Source organism: Eucyclogobius newberryi, unplaced genomic scaffold, assembly GCF_026437365.1.
Source record: "Eucyclogobius newberryi isolate DKJ021-1_F unplaced genomic scaffold, fEucNew1.0.hap1 SCAF_20, whole genome shotgun sequence".
NCBI classification, from domain to species: domain Eukaryota; kingdom Metazoa; phylum Chordata; class Actinopteri; order Gobiiformes; family Gobiidae; genus Eucyclogobius; species Eucyclogobius newberryi.
In genome coordinates, this window is record NW_027315835.1 from 16765486 (window position 1) to 16784918 (window position 19433).

At 40.2% G+C, this 19433-nt stretch overlaps 1 protein-coding gene across 1 annotated transcript in view; it reads left to right on the plus strand.

Moving 5' to 3' along the window:
* The window catches only part of svild (supervillin d), a 37285-nt gene extending 18266 nt beyond the window's left edge, over positions 1-19019 (plus strand). Inside the window, exons 7-28 of the mRNA XM_072456718.1 lie at positions 1490-1622; positions 8051-8198; positions 8262-8345; positions 8734-8820; positions 8888-9071; positions 9140-9312; positions 9958-10113; positions 10189-10325; positions 11514-11661; positions 11730-11875; positions 12604-12779; positions 13386-13521; positions 14236-14536; positions 14639-14793; positions 15628-15724; positions 15804-16011; positions 16284-16408; positions 16484-16639; positions 17392-17535; positions 17657-17769; positions 17881-18036; positions 18114-19019. Of these exons, the coding sequence (XP_072312819.1) occupies positions 1490-1622; positions 8051-8198; positions 8262-8345; positions 8734-8820; positions 8888-9071; positions 9140-9312; positions 9958-10113; positions 10189-10325; positions 11514-11661; positions 11730-11875; positions 12604-12779; positions 13386-13521; positions 14236-14536; positions 14639-14793; positions 15628-15724; positions 15804-16011; positions 16284-16408; positions 16484-16639; positions 17392-17535; positions 17657-17769; positions 17881-18036; positions 18114-18200 (3250 nt within the window). The 3' untranslated portion in view covers positions 18201-19019. The remainder of the gene's footprint in view (positions 1-1489; positions 1623-8050; positions 8199-8261; positions 8346-8733; positions 8821-8887; positions 9072-9139; positions 9313-9957; positions 10114-10188; positions 10326-11513; positions 11662-11729; positions 11876-12603; positions 12780-13385; positions 13522-14235; positions 14537-14638; positions 14794-15627; positions 15725-15803; positions 16012-16283; positions 16409-16483; positions 16640-17391; positions 17536-17656; positions 17770-17880; positions 18037-18113) is intronic.
* Positions 19020-19433: the final 414 nt, after the last annotated feature.

Sequence of the window (19433 nt, forward strand, 5' to 3'; positions counted from 1 at the left end):
AGAGGGAGCTGAGAGGAGAGACGGAGGGAGCTGAGAGGAGAGACAGAGGGAGCTGAGAGGAGAGACAGAGGGAGCTGAGAGGAGAGACAGAGGGAGCTGAGAGGAGAGGAGACACAAAGGGAGCTGAGAGGAGAGGAGAGACAGAGGGAGCTGAGAGGAGAGACGGAGGGAGCTGAGAGGAGAGACAGAGGGAGCTGTGAGAGGAGAGGAGACACAAAGGGAGCTGAGAGAAGAGGAGAGACAGAGGGAGCTGAGAGGAGAGACGGAGGGAGCTGAGAGGAGAGACAGAGGGAGCTGAGAGGAGAGACAGAGGGAGCTGAGAGGAGAGACAGAGGGAGCTGAGAGGAGAGGAGACACAAAGGGAGCTGAGAGGAGAGGAGAGACAGAGGGAGCTGAGAGGAGAGACGGAGGGAGCTGAGAGGAGAGACAGAGGGAGCTGAGAGGAGAGGAGACACAAAGGGAGCTGAGAGGAGAGGAGAGACAGAGGGAGCTGAGAGGAGAGACGGAGGGAGCTGAGAGGAGAGACAGAGGGAGCTGAGAGGAGAGGAGACACAAAGGGAGCTGAGAGGAGAGGAGAGACAGAGGGAGCTGAGAGGAGAGACGGAGGGAGCTGAGAGGAGAGACAGAGGGAGCTGAGAGGAGAGGAGACACAAAGGGAGCTGAGAGGAGAGGAGACACAAAGGGAGCTGAGAGGAGAGGAGACACAAAGGGAGCTGAGAGGAGAGGAGACACAAAGGGAGCTGAGAGGAGAGGAGAGACAGAGGGAGCTGTAAGAGGAGAGGAGAGACAGAGGGAGCTGTAAGAGGAGGAGAGAAGAGACAGGGGGAGCTGAGAGGAGGAGAGGACACTCAGGGAGGCTCATTCGCTCTGTGTTGTGTCAGTTCATGTTTTCATGCACAAACCAATGAAAGAGTCACAATCTGACCCTCTTATTGACCCTGACACAGGAATTAAAATGCATTTAAAGTATGAAACACATGAGACTTCTGTTATTTCAGGTCAGTTCAGGTGTTTGTAAATTGTTATAATATTGTGCCCTTTCCTGTCCCAGCCTTGTTTTGGTATTGGTTTAGTATTAGATTTTACATATTTTACCTGTAAAATTAAGACGTCCATTTTTGTTTGAATTTAACTGAACTTAATGAGTCAAAAATATTGTTTTTGCAATACAAACATTATTGAATATCTTCTTCTCGTACTGTGCAGCCCTAATACAGCTCAAATCCCAGTCAGTTTCTTTCATTTAATTTGTTCATTCCACAAAGTTCTTGTTATTTGTAATTAAACTTGTAAGCTGCAAATGGTTTAGAGCCTTTTACGTGTAACATAAACTTTTATATAAATAGAAGAGCCTGTTTCCCTTAACATTCTTTATCCTTGAATGTAAAAATGGTGGTTGAACAGCTAATCTTGTTTTTTTTTTTTACCATCACAATAGTTTGAAAGCCTCTGATATTCTTATCTGAACCTTATCTGATTCCTCTGCTAGACTATCGGAGTTTAAAGGAGAGCATGAAGCTAAGAGCAGAACCGGGAGGAACAGGCCGTCTCAGGTCATTCAGACGCCACTGGCCGATCGCTTCAGCCAACTTCAAGATGCTGAAAACGCCTGGAGGAAAAAGGTAAGAGCGTTTTTTAAATGGGCAAAGTGGATTTTTCTGTATAAAGGCCGTTTAGGAGCGACTGGCCCGAGGTTTTTGAGGCTTCTCTGTAAAGGTTTAGTGAGCAGGGGAAAAGAGATTTTGGCTTTGGACACATTCTTCCTGTGTGGAGTCAGCTTGTTTCCCGCAGCCGCTGCCAGGAGGGGAGAGGTTAGCGGGGATTTGAGGTGCAGTTCATTTGGGCCGCGATGCCAGAGCGAGTGATCTGCAGCTTAAGGGGAAGGGGACTCACGCCTTTTTGTCTAAGAAAAACAGACCTTACACTATAACCAAACATATCCTGGATTTTGACCTAATGCAGCCGTGCTTTGCTGGATATGACTCGCTGTTTCCTATAAAAATGGCTCATTGTTCTGGCGGAACGATCAGTTAAACATCTAGGTTGGTGCTTAGCTTCACTTTCTCACAATTTTCCACACTTTTTCTTGCGAACGGGGCATTAAAGACGATGAATATGAACGATCTTTTAACTAAATTGAACTAACTGTAAAGCACTTTTGAATTTCAAACAATGATTATGTATGATCCATGGACTGATGGTTTAGTCCTGATGGTTTAGTCCTGATGGTTTAGTCCTGATGGTTTAGTCCTGATGGTTTAGTCCTGGTTTAGTCCTGGTTTAGTCCTGGTTTAGTCCTGGTTTAGTCCTGATGGTTTAGTCCTGATGGTTTAGTCCTGATGGTTTAGTCCTGATGGTTTAGTCCTGATGGTTTAGTCCTGGTTTAGTCCTGGTTTAGTCCTGGTTTAGTCCTGGTTTAGTCCTGATGGTTTAGTCCTGATGGTTTAGTCCTGATGGTTTAGTCCTGATGGTTTAGTCCTGGTTTAGTCCTGGTTTAGTCCTGATGGTTTAGTCCTGATGGTTTAGTCCTGATGGTTTAGTCCTGATGGTTTAGTCCTGATGGTTTAGTCCTGGTTTAGTCCTGATGGTTTAGTCCTGATGGTCTAGTCCTGGTTTAGTCCTGATGGTTTAGTCCTGATGGTTTAGTCCTGATGGTCTAGTCCTGGTTTAGTCCTGGTTTAGTCCTGTTTTAGTTCTGATGGTTTAGTTCTGATGGTTTAGTCCTGGTTTACTTCTGATGGTTTAGTCCTGGTTTAGTTCTGGTTTGGTCCTGGTTTAGTTCTGATGGTTTAGTTCTGATGGTTTAGTTCTGATGGTTTAGTTCTGATGGTTTAGTTCTGATGGTTTAGTCCTGGTTTACTTCTGATGGTTAAGTCCTGGTTTAGTTCTGGTTTGGTCCTGGTTTAGTCCTGTTTTAGTTCTGATGGTTTAGTTCTGATGGTTTAGTTCTGATGGTTTAGTTCTGATGGTTTAGTTCTGATGGTTTAGTCCTGGTTTACTTCTGATGGTTAAGTCCTGGTTTAGTTCTGGTTTGGTCCTGGTTTAGTCCTGTTTTAGTTCTGATGGTTTAGTTCTGATGGTTTAGTTCTGATGGTTTAGTTCTGATGGTTTAGTCCTGGTTTACTTCTGATGGTTAAGTCCTGGTTTAGTTCTGGTTTGGTCCTGGTTTAGTCCTGTTTTAGTTCTGATGGTTTAGTTCTGATGGTTTAGTTCTGATGGTTTAGTCCTGGTTTACTTCTGATGGTTAAGTCCTGGTTTAGTTCTGGTTTGGTCCTGGTTTAGTCCTGGTTTAGGTCTGATGGTTTAGTTCTGATGGTTTAGTTCTGATGGTTTAGTTCTGATGGTTTAGTCCTGGTTTACTTCTGATGGTTTAGTCCTGGTTTAGTTCTGGTTTGGTCCTGGTTTAGTCCTGTTTTAGTTCTGATGGTTTAGTTCTGATGGTTTAGTTCTGATGGTTTAGTTCTGATGGTTTAGTTCTGATGGTTTAGTCCTGGTTTACTTCGGATGGTTTAGTCCTGGTTTAGTTCTGGTTTGGTCCTGGTTTAGTCCTGTTTTAGTTCTGATGGTTTAGTTCTGATGGTTTAGTTCTGATGGTTTAGTTCTGATGGTTTAGTTCTGATGGTTTAGTCCTGGTTTAGCCCTGTTTTAGTTCTGATGGTTTAGTTCTGATGGTTTAGTCCTGGTTCGGTCCTGGTTTAGTCCTGGTTTAGTTCTGATGGTTTAGTCCTGGTTTAGTCCCGGTTCAGTCCTGGTTCAGTCCTGGTTCAGTCCTGGTTCGGTCCTGGTTTAGTCCTGGTTTAGTTCTGATGGTTTAGTTCTGATGGTTTAGTCCTGGTTCGGTCCTGGTTTAGTCCTGGTTTAGTTCTGATGGTTTAGTCCTGGTTTAGTCCTGGTTCAGTCCTGGTTCAGTCCTGGTTCAGTCCTGGTTCGGTCCTGGTTTAGTCCTGGTTTAGTTCTGATGGTTTAGTCTTGGTTTAGTCCTGGTTTAGTCCTGGTTTAGTCCTGGTTTAGTCCATGTCAAAGGTCATGTCTGGTGGAGATGTTGTGTTATTCATTAATATTGATTGGATTGATTTGACTATGTCATTAAAATACAGTGATTTAAACTGATCTGAAGTCAGGATCCAGAGCGATGACATGTCTGTTTACAGCTCATCATTTGCCCACTGAGTCTGTTTGGGAATTTCTGGTTTGCAGCTCATGAATCATCCAACTCCGTCTGGAAAAGTCATAATAAAGGCATCGAGCAAGGCATCGAGCTGGTTCTTTGACTGATGTTGTTTTAAACGCGTGCGGTCTTTTGAGACAAATATAAATCAACACAGAGTCTATAAAGATTAGCTACATCCTTAACATGGCGGCAAAAGTGCATCTTCAACTCGAGGTTTGAAAGTCGAGCAGCGAAATGTGAGAAGTGACCTCATGCAACGGACGAACGGTTCTCAAAGTCTGGTACGGGCACATCTGCTCGTGGGGGTGGGGGAGATTGACAAGAGTGAATGTCTCTAGTATCAATAATCAGAAGAAGTTTTGGCAATTCAACTTAAATGTGCCAAAACATGACTTTGAAAGTGTTTGTTCAGGTTGGAATCTCTAACAATGATAAAAGACTGTAAAATGACTCACAAAAGTGCTGAAACATAATTTTATACACTTGAAATATGACAACATTTGCTCTTTTTTGCAACAATTTGACATTTTTATTGGACAAAATATACAAGCAATATTCAAAACGTGTTCAAAAGTGAATAATATGACACATTATTGGATATGTTGCACACCTCTAAATGGAAGTATGATTTGTTTCACAGACGTTTACGTACTAGACCAGGTTTAATCGTAACTGTTGTGGTTTTGATTGGGTTTAAACCTAATTTAGTGTCGTCCTATTTCAGTAACGCAGATTTTATCCCACAAACGACAGTGCGCTGAAAGCCAAACAGCCTGTGGTCCTTGGTCCGTTTATTTAATCGTTCAGAAAATGACGTAAAGCCAATGTCTGTCTTAAATTTAGAGCATGTTTGGCTGTCACTATTCCTGTCACACTTTCCCCCTTCTTATTGGTAATGTAAGCCACCGGTTTGTTGTTTTATCTCACGGAGCAGTCCAGGCCGAGCCTCTGAGGCCAGGGGACTCGGTCAGCTGCAAACAGATCCAGATGTTTCCTGCTAAACCTGTAAACTCTTCTCCACACCTCCAGTGAGCTGTAAAACCAGAGCGTGTGGTCAACATGTCACCTTCTTATTATTATTTACCCTGTGTTGAATTGGATCAAATGATTACTTTTATGTGTTGTGTGGAACATTCTTGTCATTTTGTATGTACATCTAATTATTTTGGGGGCTGAAGATGGCAATAGAAAAGAAAAAAAATAGTTTATCCAAGTTTCTGAACTTTTTGTATTGTTAATATAAGATTAATGGCAATCAAATAAAAAATTCAATGGATGCAATTTCTGAAGCAACATCATTTCCTCCACAAATAACCAAAATATATCTCCTGTCGTAGTTAGATCTGTACAAACGTGTTCAATACTGTCATTCGTTTGTCAGTTCATAGCTATATTTTGTCAATTCTCTTGGATATGTTTAAAATGTGAACTTTGAACATAATCCCCCAAATTGTGTAGGTTTTGTAGACAATTAGCTGTTCAGTTGCTTAAAATATACTTCAAATCCTTCTTCTAGCATTTCAAAATCCTTCAAATATATATATATAACATATCTTTTCAACATCACTTTCAGTCTGTCTCTGCTTTTTTACCAAACTTGAAATGACCTTTGTCTTCTAGTTCCTACTCTCTCACGTCCAAACCTACACCAGCTGCTGCCCTTTAACTCCACTTTTACCCCGCTGAGCTTTGTCTTATACTGATTAATTCCTTTCCTTCCTTTCCTCTGTCCTAGTTTCCTCTGTCCTCCTCCTGCGGACATCCCCCATTCCTTTACCTGCCTCCTTATCTCCTCTTTTCCTCCAGGTAAGTTTTTTCCCCCCTCTTAATACTTCTGCCTCAATCCTCTGTGTAAACCCCGGATAGTTCCTCCATCATCTCTGAGGATTACCGCTGGCTGAGAAACCGTAGCTGTCGACAGTCTTGTTGCAGCTGTACGGTGCGGTTTGCTCCCGGCCCCAGCATTTGGTAGATAACTCTGTCTGTGGTTTTGAACAGAGAGCGAGGGCAGGGCTGAGAAAAATGTCTTCCTGTGGGTGTTGGAAGCCCTTATCCCGGCTCCTGGCTCCGGGCTCTCCAGGGTCCTGTCAGGCCAAGGTATTTCCCCCTCACAGTGACATGCCCAGAGCCCCATCGTGTATCCAGGGTTGAGCATAATCGCTGTGTCGAGGAAAATGAAGGGCAATATTGTGTTCTGGAAGTCTTCAAAGAGCCAGGCGTGCGGCGCTGTTTGTACATGTCAGGCTGATTCAGTGCAGCGCCTAATATTTGTTTTCTGGGGAAATGCTCCGTGCGGATCATTAAGTCTTCACGAATGTTATTTCTGTGCTTTTTTTTCCCTCTTCTGGCTCAAAGAGTTTATTGGATTGCTGTTGCACAAAAGGCGGAGAGAGAGACAGGGTAGAGACATGTGGCAAACGGTCGGCGTGGTGTGGGAATAAGTCATCATGCTTAATATGACACAAATCTACTTTAATTGTTTATTCTTGGTCATTTATTGCATGGGCTGATACCATCTTATAATGACTACATCTAAGGCCAGACGATATGGGAAGAATAGAAATAATTGGTCTTTCCTAAAACAAATGGCTTTTAGTCATGATTTCCTGAACATAATATACAGACTTGTAATCTGGGCCTTTTTACATAAATAATATTCAAAAGTCTGACCTCTGCTCAAAACCACATGTTTTTACTGACAAAGGATCAACTTTGATCTAGATTCAAATACTTGACAATATCAGCTTGATATAATTGAGCTTGTGTTATAGTTTGTTAAGCATGATTCAGGCTTAATACTGTAATACTTATTAGAGTCAGAGTTAGGAATTTGGGTTATAGTATTAGTTAAGTATGAATCATTCTTTGGTGTGATGTCTTTGTCCGTGCTTTACTAAGGCAGGAATACATGTAGTTATTATTACATTTTACTGCTGAACTTTGTATCCAGGGCTTGCTACAGTATTTTAAAAATAGTTTGGAGTTCACAAAAGTCTGGCCTTCATTCTCATTACTGACCATTACCAGAAATATCATGTTGGAATAAACATCACTTCTTTATTCGAAGTAACAAGTCAACGTTGCCATTTTTCTATTCTGGAAATTCCAGTAGAGTTTGTAAACTCAATCAAGGCTCCGGCCTAATTTTCAGTTTTCTCTGTCAATGAACTTTGACACTCCAGTCACAAACACTCAATCATTGAACCAGCAGCTGCTAAAAGTTTTCAAAAGCTTTAGCTGAGTCCACCATAAATCCATGCTGACAATCTGTCTGCTCTTCACATTTCAAACTGAAAATCCTTTTTTCTTCAAAGCTGTCAGCGTCTGTGAGCGCTTGAGTCGTGCTGTAGATTAGAAACATTTGAAAATGTCCTCCATCGTTCATTTATTCATTCATTTTCTCCCGTTTGTTCTCGTCAGGGGTCGCGGGTAACTGGAGCTCAACCTGGAAAGGCTCATTGCAGGGTTATTTCCTCCATCAATCTGAATGATTCTACAGAACTAGTCATTTGTTAGTCATTAGTGTTGGTGGTATTTTTTTTTAATCACTTTTTCAATCACATTGTATTTGTTTTTAGCTAGGGTTTTTGCCATTTTTATTTCATTCATTATTAATAACATTATTCAAACGATATTTTCACAAACTACATAAACCATATACCATAAAACGAACCACAAAGTGCAGAAATATCACTTTAGGTCACTTAATTATATACTTTATAAACTATAGTCTAATTTTGCATGTCTCCAAAACAACAATTGCGACATTATGCTTTTTGTGATAAATCTCTAAACACTAAAGTTTATTCCCAAAGGGCCTAGTTTCTTAACATATTGTTCTTAATGAATAGTTCAAATGTGTTTTTGTTGTTGCCACAGAAGTCAAATGCGGAGCGGGAGCCAAAGATGGCCCTGGCAGACCGAATGAAGATCCTGAAAGAGAAAGAGGAGCAGTGGAAGAACAAAGGAAAAGGAGCAGCCAACGACTCGGTGCAGTTCACTGTGGCGGGACGCATGGCCAAGAAAGGTACGCGTGTGGTGGTACTTTTACACGCTCTCTGATACTTACTGTTGTCATTGTTCACTCCAGGTTTGGTGACGGAGACGGGGAAAGAAGAATCGCCTCCTGTTTCTCTGAAAAAGTCCAATGCCACGCCTGTGAAGCCGCATGAAGGTACGACAGCATTTACTCAGTTTACACCATATTCTCCGGACAATAAGTTGCACCAGCCAAAAAATGCATAATACAGAAGAAAAATACATATATAAGTCGCGCTGGAGTATAAGTCGCATTTTTGGGGGAAATTTATTCGATAAAGTCCAGGATCAAGAACACACATTTCATTTCACATTTCAAGAGGAAGTGCTGATTCTTCTTCTGCGTCGCTTAGAGCCTAGAGCGCCCTCTTGCGGTTGCCAGTGTGAAAATAACAAATAATATCATGTATACGTTGCTCTGGAGTATAAGTCGCACCCCGGCCAAACGATGACTTATAGTCCGGAAAATACGATAACCTTATAAAATGATCAACGATTACTAAAAACCCACACTTCCTGTTTAGAAATCTCAACCAGAAGTGACATTAAGGTGGAAGGAGACAAGCGGCTTGACAAACTGGAATCCTTCCTGGATAAACTCCACAGCAAAGGTACAGTCTTTTCACGGTTAAATGTCGTTTTATCCTGCTTTACGTCCTTTTCACCTGGACGTCACAGGTGTGAGCAAGAGCAAAACCTCTACCATCGAAGTCACCGCCGAAACAGAGAAAGAAATAATGACCCTGGACGACGACGAGACGTTCGGTCGCTTCTACAGATCCATCTCTCCCACGTCTCTGCACGACTCCACTGTGACGGTGACGGAGGAGGCTTTCAGCGAGATCGCAGCCGGCACACCCACGTCAGCCTCAATTATGACAACTTAAGTGTCATTTTTTAAACACTTGTTAATGTTTTTTTCAATTTCAGGCTGACTTCATCTGTGGCTGAGCATAAGCGTGCGGTGCGACCCAACAGGAGGAAAAAGGCCTCCAGGAATCCTCTGAAGACTCTGGCGGCTCGTAACGACATCCGACAGGTTTACACCGAGCAGAGGCTGAACGTGGCGTCGCTCGAGACCAAGAGGATTCAAGTCGAGAGGAGTACGTATTATAGTCTGCAATAAACAAACAAAGACAAAGGCAAAACCTGAAGTATTTGTCAAATGTATGTTTTTACTTATTCTGAACATGCAAGTAATTACCGTAGTTCAGATCCAAGCATATACATAAGGTGTTAGTAATTCAGCATCAAAAATGTAAAGACATGTTTACCCATCATGAAAAATTATATATTTTCCCATAATTAAAAAGGAATAAATATTTAATACATATATATACCTTTGTTTATTCATTTGAAAACATAATTTGCACATGACAAATTAGATCACACATTTCACTAAAATGTAGTGAACATGTGATTTTACAACATTTTTTTACAGTTTTTGTTATGCTTATAATGTTACTTCCTGGTTGGACATTAGCAGCAGGTGAGACATAGGTAGATGTAATTCCACAACTTTTACCTGGCAACCACATTGTATGGGTTAGCACTAGATCATACAGGGAATCGGGACGGAAGTTACTAAATATATTCTATTTTAATGATATGAGCCTCTTAGTTTCCTTCCTCTCTGTAACCTTTAAAATAGAACTGTATTTCGATGTGACGCGTGTGAAAGAGTGTCTTTATTTGTCCCTTAAGTATATATATATTAGAGTGTGATGACACATTTACTTTCATTGCAGTGGCAAAGCACTCCAACCTGTCTGACGTCGCCCTGGCCGGTCTCGCCAGTAAAGAGAACTTCCGTAAAGTCAGCCTGCGCAGCGTTAAATCTACAGAAGTGGTAACCAATAACAGCGCTCTGCCTTTCAACAAACTCATGCTCATTCGAATCAAAGGTGTGAAGAAAAAGAAAACGGTCTATTTGAACGCACAGGGGTCAGTTCTGTTTATGGGTGTGGCCGTGTGTCCAGGTCGGAGGCATGTCCAGGTGCGCCTGGTGGAACCCACGTCCCTCTCTCTGAACAGCGGCGACTGCTTCCTGCTGATCACTCCAAAACACTGCTTCATGTGGAGCGGGGAATTTGCCAATGTCATTGAAAAAGCAAAGGTAATAATATAAACATTTCTATTCTTAAAAGTTGTCAATGAACATATTGCAGCGCAGACATTTTAAATCCTATTGGAAAGTGCCATTTGGCTGAATTTGACCTTTTTTAGGCACATTTTATTTTTATTGTTTATCTGGGAAATGTACAACAGATTATCCTCTTGGGTTGTCACAAGAATTGATGCCCGGATAGTAATTCATACTTATACATAACTAATATTGACAGTAGATACTCATTTGAGTCAGTATCAATACTTCATCTTGGTTCTTGCCATGGTATTGATCATATCAGAACTACTGTAGACCACATGGTGATATTAAAGAACGTTTTTATTATAATTGTGGTGTCTGGTCTGGATAACAAAAAGCATAACGCTTTTTACCAGATTGTCAAGGAAATTGCATGGACTCTTTCATATGTTGAAAGAATCCTTTGGCTTTGAGAAACAGGACTTTTATAGATATTTATAGAAGTTTATAGAAGACATAATTTAAACAAAGCAATGACCACTGTAACTGTTAATATACTCTCAACAATCATTCTACAAAATATACTAGAAATAAATCAGAAATTTAGAACACAAAACCACACGTTTTGAGAGAATTCTGTGTGAAAAAATGTATCTCGTTCTATCTCTCGACACAATATTCCATCGGACTTTAAAACAACGGACCTCGGATGTAAGACTCCAGCGATGGAGATGATGAATGGATACCTGCGGAATGCTCTTTTGGCTGCAGAGAAAGGCAATAACAAAGAAGTGGGTGACGAGGACTGAGCCGACTATCAATAACTGGAAAAACATTACATTGAACGTGAACATGGACAAATTTACTTATTGTCTGGATTTGTGTTTGAGTTGTTCTTTTTTGCCTGACAATCTCTGGTTTTGCTGTGTTTGTTTATAAGAATAAGGATCAAGATTTGTCCTTAGTAATGAACTTGAGTTAGAAATGTTAATATGATGACAACACCATCATCTTCTCATGGTAATTAATGCTGATATCACATCGTAGCCATGTCTAATTTGCAAAGTGTCTGTCAAATAAGTCAAAATAACACAAACTTTGCTTCATGTTGGTGTTATTGGCAATATTTAAATGAAAAGAGGAAATAGTATCCCCAGAATGAACCCTATTATTGACCCTGTTGTGCTAATAACAGTGATAAATGTCCTTTTTGACCAGGCCTCAGAGATGGCGTCATTCGTTCAAGCCAAAAGGGACCTCGGGTGTAAAGCTCCCCAAGTGACGCTGCTGGAAGAGGGCATCAACACCGAGGGCAGGTCGGCCAAAGAGTTCTGGACTTTACTGGGGGGAAAGGAAAAATACAGAGGTACGTTCACAACATTAACAGTATTACGCGGTGTCCCAAATACTCACCGTGTACTGTTTGTGCCTCAGGAGCAGGAGAGCCGGAGGAGGACGAGCTGTACGAGAGTGGCGTGCTGGATTCGAACGGCGTGTACAGACTTCAGGGGGACAAGCTGGTGCCACATGAAGACGCCTGGGCCTCCATCCCCAGTGTGTCTTTACTCGACTCTAAAGAGGTAACGCAAAGAAAGAGCTGGGCTGTGACAAATCTACAACACTGTGGACAGTCAAGCATGTGATGAATATGATGAATAGTAAAGCCCAGATTATACGCAAACTGAAAAACATTCGAATGTAATTGTAATTTGCTCTTTCCATGGCAATAAACATGTGTAAATGGGTAAATAATTCTACTAAAAGTGTTTTGTTCTTTTTGGGTGAGGGTACAGTAGATCAGTAAAATGTATTTAGTTACAAAAGACTGAATACTTGCAATAAAATGTATTTTGTAATATGTTATGATTAATGGTCTAATCCAAGCACTGTATACTTTAAATTCATATTAATGTTAAAAACGTGAATTAAAAAAGCTTTGTTTTTTGGGGATTTTCAGTTTGTTATACATTTATTTATCACTGATTTGAGAAGAATAACATAATTTTTCTCACTAACAATGTACAATTTGAAGCTTAAATGACACGATAATATACCATGATTCATTCCTTTTTAATTTTAGAAAAGTATTCTGAATCTCACAAAATAAAAGAAAAAAGTTCAGTATCCAAACATAAATTCACTTTACATCACAAAGCTATTATGTATTCAAGCCTTCATATTTAACAGCAGTTTTGATCTTGTTTTACATTTTCTTTGCACTGAATCCTCCCCAAAATGAAAATATTCTTTTATGGCTCATGGAAAACAGTCATCCATCTGAAAGCCTTTCATTATTTCTTCCAAACAGGTGTTGGTCTTTGATTTTGGGGGTGAGGTGTACGTCTGGCATGGGAAAGACGTGTCCTTAGGTGACAGGAAAGTGGCTGTGAAGTTGGGTAAACAGCTGTACAGTGGCAGCTACGACTACACCAGCTGCAGAGTGAACCCCCTGGACGCTTCATGCACAAATATGGATGTGCCACAGTGAGTTGTTGTTGTTGTTGTTGTTGTTGTTGTTGTTGTTGTTGTTGTTGTTGTTGTTGTTTATGGCGGTTGGCATCCGAGAAACGTGCTGCTTCTTGTATAGGACCGATATCTTGTGTTATTGCGGCCTCTAGTGATTGCGCCAGGCTATTACACTGTATTACACCATGACAAAGATTCATAATTAAAAGGTTTATTATGATTTGGACGTTTTGGTTTGATGTATTTTAAGTATAGAGAGTGATTTTTTTAGAATTTCTTATTTTTTGAATACATTTTTTTTTTTTTTACAACAACAACATAACAATAGTTGCTAAAACTAAAACACAAAATGACAGCAAACACAAAAAAACAAAAACAATAAATTAAAAAACAAACGAATTAAGTAACATTGATACATAAAAATAAAATAAACCGAAAACAACACCATTATTTTAATGCGTTTTAGTAGGCCATATATTTCTTTCTATTTATTTTTATTTTGTTTATTTATGATACCATGTATTAATTATTATTGTTATTTATTTTCTAAATTAATTATTTAGAAATTTAATTTTTACAAATATATTTATTTTTTATATATTCTTCCTCTTTTTTTATTATCAGGAAAGGGGAAGCTCGTCCAAGCTGGGCACTTTTTGGACGTCTCTCAGAACACAATGAGACGGCCCTGTTCAGAGAGAAGTTCCTGGACTGGGCAGAAAAGAGAAAAGAGGAAAGTGCATTAACAGAAGAAATTAAGGTAAACGTTTTAACAAAAGATATTGGTTCAACAGGTTTTGGTATTTTGACGGCTTTCAGGTAAAAGTGAACAGTCCAGTTTATTGGGTTTAGAAACCGGATTCACGTTTTTATTCTGTTTATTTTGTTAGAGGTCTTACTGGAGTATAACAATCATTTTAGTTTTGGAAATGCTCTCATCCATTTCTTTGCCTGCTACGTACAATATTTTAAATTTCAAATCTTTTTGAATTGTTTTGTTGCTTTTTAGGGTTTGAAGATGACATATTCACTTAATTCCACTGTAAATAGAGTGTTTTTTACTCATCTGTCATAATGTTATCCCTGATAACATTTGAAATACATCTTTAAAGTAGAGGTAGGCAAAATGTAGGTAATGTGGATGTTGTATCTTATAGAGCAATAAATGCTAAGGGAATAAGGTGATGTACTTTTTAAAATAAAATGCTCAGACATTTCAGATTTGTCTGATAATTAAACCATAAGTAACTGTTTAAAGACATATTTTAGCACACTTCTGTTGGATTGACATAAAAACTGAATGTCGTTTTCTGGAGACTCTTTTAAGTCAATCATGTCATTTATTAGTTATGTTAGGTGATTCATTTTTAAGTCACTGTAGCTTGGCAAGTGTCTTTGCTTTAAGTTTTTACACCATTATGTAATTGTTATGATAAAAAATGTACTTGAAGATAATTCTATATTTGCCTTTTAGAGCCCGGTCCACTCCATCACCCGCCCCACATTCGACACCGAGCTGCAGCCTTGCGACGGTAAAGCGTTGCTGGACAACGAGCCGGACCCGGTGAAGACTGTCCTGGAGGGAGTGGACGTCCACAGGGGACATGGCATCGTGAGGACAGAGGACGGGAGACAGGCCGAGCTGGCCACTGTCGCTGTGGAAGCCTGGCACATCAAAGAGCACTGCGAGGAGGAACTACCCGAAGACAGTTTGGGACAGTTACACGAGGAGGACGCTTACATCATTCGCTGGAAGTACTCGATCACGACACTCGGTGGGTCTCATGTCCTCCATAACTGCGCCCAGCTGGAGTGTTAAGAAGGAACTATCACAGGATATTGGATAAGAGCTGTTTTATGTTGTTGTTTTGTGGCAGTGGGGAAGCGGCAGAAGCCCGGGGAGCTGAGCGCTGGGACGCCCGGCAGAGAGAGGACAGCCTGCTTCTTCTGGCAGGGGCGAAACTCCAGCGCTAACGAGAAAGGGACCTCAGCGCTAATGACTGTGGAGCTGGGGAGCCACAGGGGGGCACAGGTGAGTTTGGTTTTGATTTTTTGAAGGGGAATTACAATGCATTTTTTTCCATTGTATAATGATAAAATAAGGCTCCAAAACTGAATGAATCACATCAAATCAAGTATTTAAATTATCCTTAACTAATCTGTTAATCTAATCATCATTAATTGGTGCATACATAAGCTCCAGGACATGCCATGAGCTGAAAAAGAGGTTTTATGACATGAAAATCACTTTAGAACTATGTGTCTGGGCCTCAAAACTCCTGCCATGGACACTGTGAATAGATATCTCTGCAACATACTTCTGGCACAGGGAAAAAGGCCATTACAAAGAAATAGATGGCAAAAACTCAACTAACAAGCAAGGACTGGATTTATATCATAATTGACGTTCAAAAAATTTACATTACATTTTGACTAAATCTGAAAATGTACTTATTTGACACACTTTGGACCAATTAAGACATTTACTCCGGACTACATGAGATCTATGTTAAATATTTTTTCTGATATATCTTTGTGCCTTGCTTTGTTTTCTATGTATGTTGTTTTAAAATAAAAAAAAATAAAGAATTACATTTGCTTTTGTGGAAAACACTCGGCTTCACTTCAGCTTTATCTGGTCAAATTTAGTACAAATCTTATATTCACAGACGTTCTAAACCACTAATTGAATGATCATTAGTCGATTTGTAAAACAAGATTTTTTTAGATTAATTCAGAAACACGATTTTGAATTAATTACCAATTTGCCAAATGTTAAACTTTTTTCTTTTGAATGATAATAGATACCCCTACATGTATTATATCATATGAGGACTCATTCAGGTAAATGATTTCTTGTCTGTAGATGCTGGTGAGTCAGGGGAAGGAGCCGCCTTGCTTCCTTCAGCTGTTCCAGGGAGGTTTGATCATCCACAAAGGAAGCAGAGACACAGCCGGGACAGGTGAGACTGTAATGTAATAACTTAACAGTCAATCCTTCACCGTGATTTACATGTTAACCTCATCTCCCCATGTGTCCAGAGGGATGGCGGTTGTTCTGCGTGCGCGGGGAGGCAGAGGCGGAGGCGTCTCTGCTGGAGGTCAAGTGTCAGCCGTCCAGCCTCCGGTCCAGAGCCAGCCTGGTCCTGCTCAGCGCACAGAAGGACAAACTCTTCCTGTGGCACGGCTGTAAGGCGCATAGCTGTGCCAGGCTGGTGGCCAAACGGGCCGTGGACAAGCTGATGCAGAAGTGAGGATAAGTGGGGAAAAATCGAATAACAATTACAACAAAGTCTCCTGAACTAGCTTTAAACTACATGCAAGAACATTAACATTTACTATATTTATTTTGCACAAATATTTAAGACTAGATCTATCACTTTGAAAACAATGACCTAAATACTTGCAATGACCCCTGCATTTTGCTTTCATAACTCTCATACAGTAAATCCTTGCTTGTACTGTACTTTCCAAGTTAACTGGATTTCATTTCTTAATACATTTCTTTGTTTTTATCCATAGAAAACCTACAGAATTAGGAGTGAGCAGTTTAAATGTGGAAGAGGTGAATGAAGGAAGTGAAGCTGCTGAGTTTTGGAAAGCTCTTGGGTCAAAAGACCAGAAGGCCTACGACTGTATGCTCCAAGGTACATTGAAGTCTATGTGAAAATCCTTATAATTAATGTCTGAATATGAGATAATGTTGTTTTTTTCCCCTTCAGATCCAGGGAAGTACAACTACACGCCGCGTCTGTTTCGGCTCAGTGCCAGCTCTGGGGCGTTTGAGGGTAAAGAGGTGCTGTACCCTGCCCGGGTCTCAGAGGGAGTGATGGCCATGCCTTTTCTCCAGGAAAACCTGTACTCCGCACAACAGCCAGGTACAGGTCATTATACAGACCTCAAATGTCAGAACAAAAGGTTAAGTAGAGATTATCTGACGTACAAGAAACACAGCAGTCATATGTTTGTCTCACTCGTCACTAATACGTTTTTGGTGTCGTTTCTTACAAGTAAAATGTTTTCAAAAGCGACACAATACAATGACCTTATCCCAACTACAAAACTGTTTACAAAATCCAAATGCAAAAGTTGTCAATTTACAAAGCGAAAGCCCAACAATACAGTGTGAATAAAACAATATTATAGTCATAACATTAACAATATGATGCTAGAATCTCCAAAATAACTGTTCCCTCTGGTTGGATACGTCTCCGTGAAGCGGGGGCGGGACCTGCATCGTCCAACAGCCGAGGAGCGGCCATCACCCCCTCGTGCTGGACTGTGCTCATGTCCCATGTGCTGAACATGTTGTACGTGCTCTGGGCATTTCTCCAAGTCTGCTCAGATGGCTTGGGGGTAGAAGCTTACATTGTTGCCCTCTCATAGCACCCTCCTCTACCAGAAGGGGTTGTAGAGCCAGTTTTAGATCCCCTGAACCTGCCAAACCACCTCTTACACACAGAAATATGCATGAAGCGCCCTCCCTGACTTAGATCAAGCAGAGGAATGTTGCAACACGTTCAAACTTTGACAGACAGTTAGGGTTAGACAAAAGCTCTCTCGTGTTTTTATGATTTATTTCAACGATGTGGAAACCACCTCTTACCCTGCGCTGTCCGTTGGTCTCCAGCCCTGTTCCTGTTGGACAATCGTATGGAGGTGTATCTGTGGCAGGGCTGGCAGCCGGATGACACCGAGTGCACAGGCTCTGCCAAAATCCGCTGGGACCACGAGAGGAAGTGCGCCATGGAGACTGTGCTGCAGTACTGCAAAGGTCAGACATGAGGCGTAGGGTACTACAATCACCAGCTTCATTGATAAACTGAAGTAAAAACTGTATTTCAAAAGAAATTAAAAGCTCCAGTAGTTAACTTGAGATTGATGCTGGTTTTCAGAGAAGAATCCCCGGCGCCCCCCTCAGGCCTACCTCGTCCTTGCAGGATGTGAGCCCCTCACGTTCACAAGTATTTTCCCATATTGGGAGAAGGATGAGAATATCTCTTCAAAGGTGACATTCATTTTAATACATTCTGTTCATCTTGTCATCTGTTTTCCTTTCAGCATCTGCATCTGTCTAAGGTTTAGACTTTTAATACATTCAGCTGATGTGTTTGTCCAGAATCAGAGCCATAAGAACAAAGTGATCCTGGTCAAAGAGGCGCTGGCGAAGCTGAGTAAAGAGCAGTTCTCCATTGAGGAGCTGACCAGGAAGCCTTTACCCGAGGGAGTGGACCCCCTGCGCTTGGAGCTTTATCTGTCCGACGAGGACTTTAAGGTATTAAATTCAAATCTGTATAATTCAAGTCTTTATGACGGCTTCTTTGGTCACTGAGGTTCACTGTTACTTTTCAGACACTGTTGGGAATGAGTCGAGTGGAGTTCAACGCCCTGCCAAACTGGAAACAAAAGAACCTAAAGAAGAGCAAGAACCTTTTTTAAGATGTTTTGTATTTTTATGTCTATATTATTACAATTTTAAGTATTTCCTCTCTTTTTTTGTATAAAAATATGTACAATTGTATTGACATTTTCATTTGACTAATGAAAGTCATTTATTGTCACTTTGCCCAAATCCTTAATTAATTATGTGCAATTACATCAATTATGAATATTTTATATTCTAACAACATCTGCTCTTTGTTTATATATATATATATATATCTATATATACATACATATATATATATATAACAATAGTTGTGTACCATAGTTTGAATGCTTTTGTCTTTGTATTACACTGCGTAGAAAAAGAATCCTGCGTTGTGGATATTTAATCTTTAATTTTGTAACAAACTATTTGATTTTTGGGAGACTTGGACATACAGTTACAGTAATATACATTAAATAAAATAATACAATGTGTGTCTTCCAATTTTTCTATTTTACATTTAATGCAGGATGTTTTATGTTGTGTCAATATTTCTGGTACTAAATAAATAGTGCCCGTCTCTTTATCTGGTTGAATGGGACCAAACACAGCTGTGTAAAGTATTTCCCATGTGAATGTAAACTCATATATTAGCATTTATAAAGTATTATTAAGCTGGGACAGGACTGTGCTGCCTGTACTGCCTCACCTCACAACAAGCTGCCCTTTCTTCTGCCTTGTAATCACAAACACATTTTGTCTCTCTTTGTAATACATGAACTTTGCATGTAGAGGACTACCTGATTTGCTTTTATTCACCACATAAAAGCAAACATTGCTGGTGGCAAGGGAAATGTGTAAGGTCTTTGGAAATAAAAAGATTTGAAAAATATCTATTGTGAACTTCTTTTGCATCGCACCACACGTCAAAGCATCGCACAGTAATCTATGACCTCAGTTTAGAGCGCAGGAAGTGACATTTGCTTCAGTTATGCACCTAAAATATATTTTCTTCACTTTTTGCTGCTTCTAACCTCAAAAAGACTCAATTGTAGAACATGTATTCAAAATCAAATATAGTAAATAGAAATATCCACATAATAATCATGATTTAATTTAAATGGGTACCATGTAACCTCTGGTGTCTCTAGAGGTTTTTCTATCTATATATAAATATATATTAGTAACAGCAGGCCTCAGTCCCTACAGAATATCTAGTACAGCTAAATAATAGCTCTTGAGTCTGAGGAATGGCAGTACAGCAGAACAGAACAGTCAGAGCCAAGATCTCTGAATGAATCTTA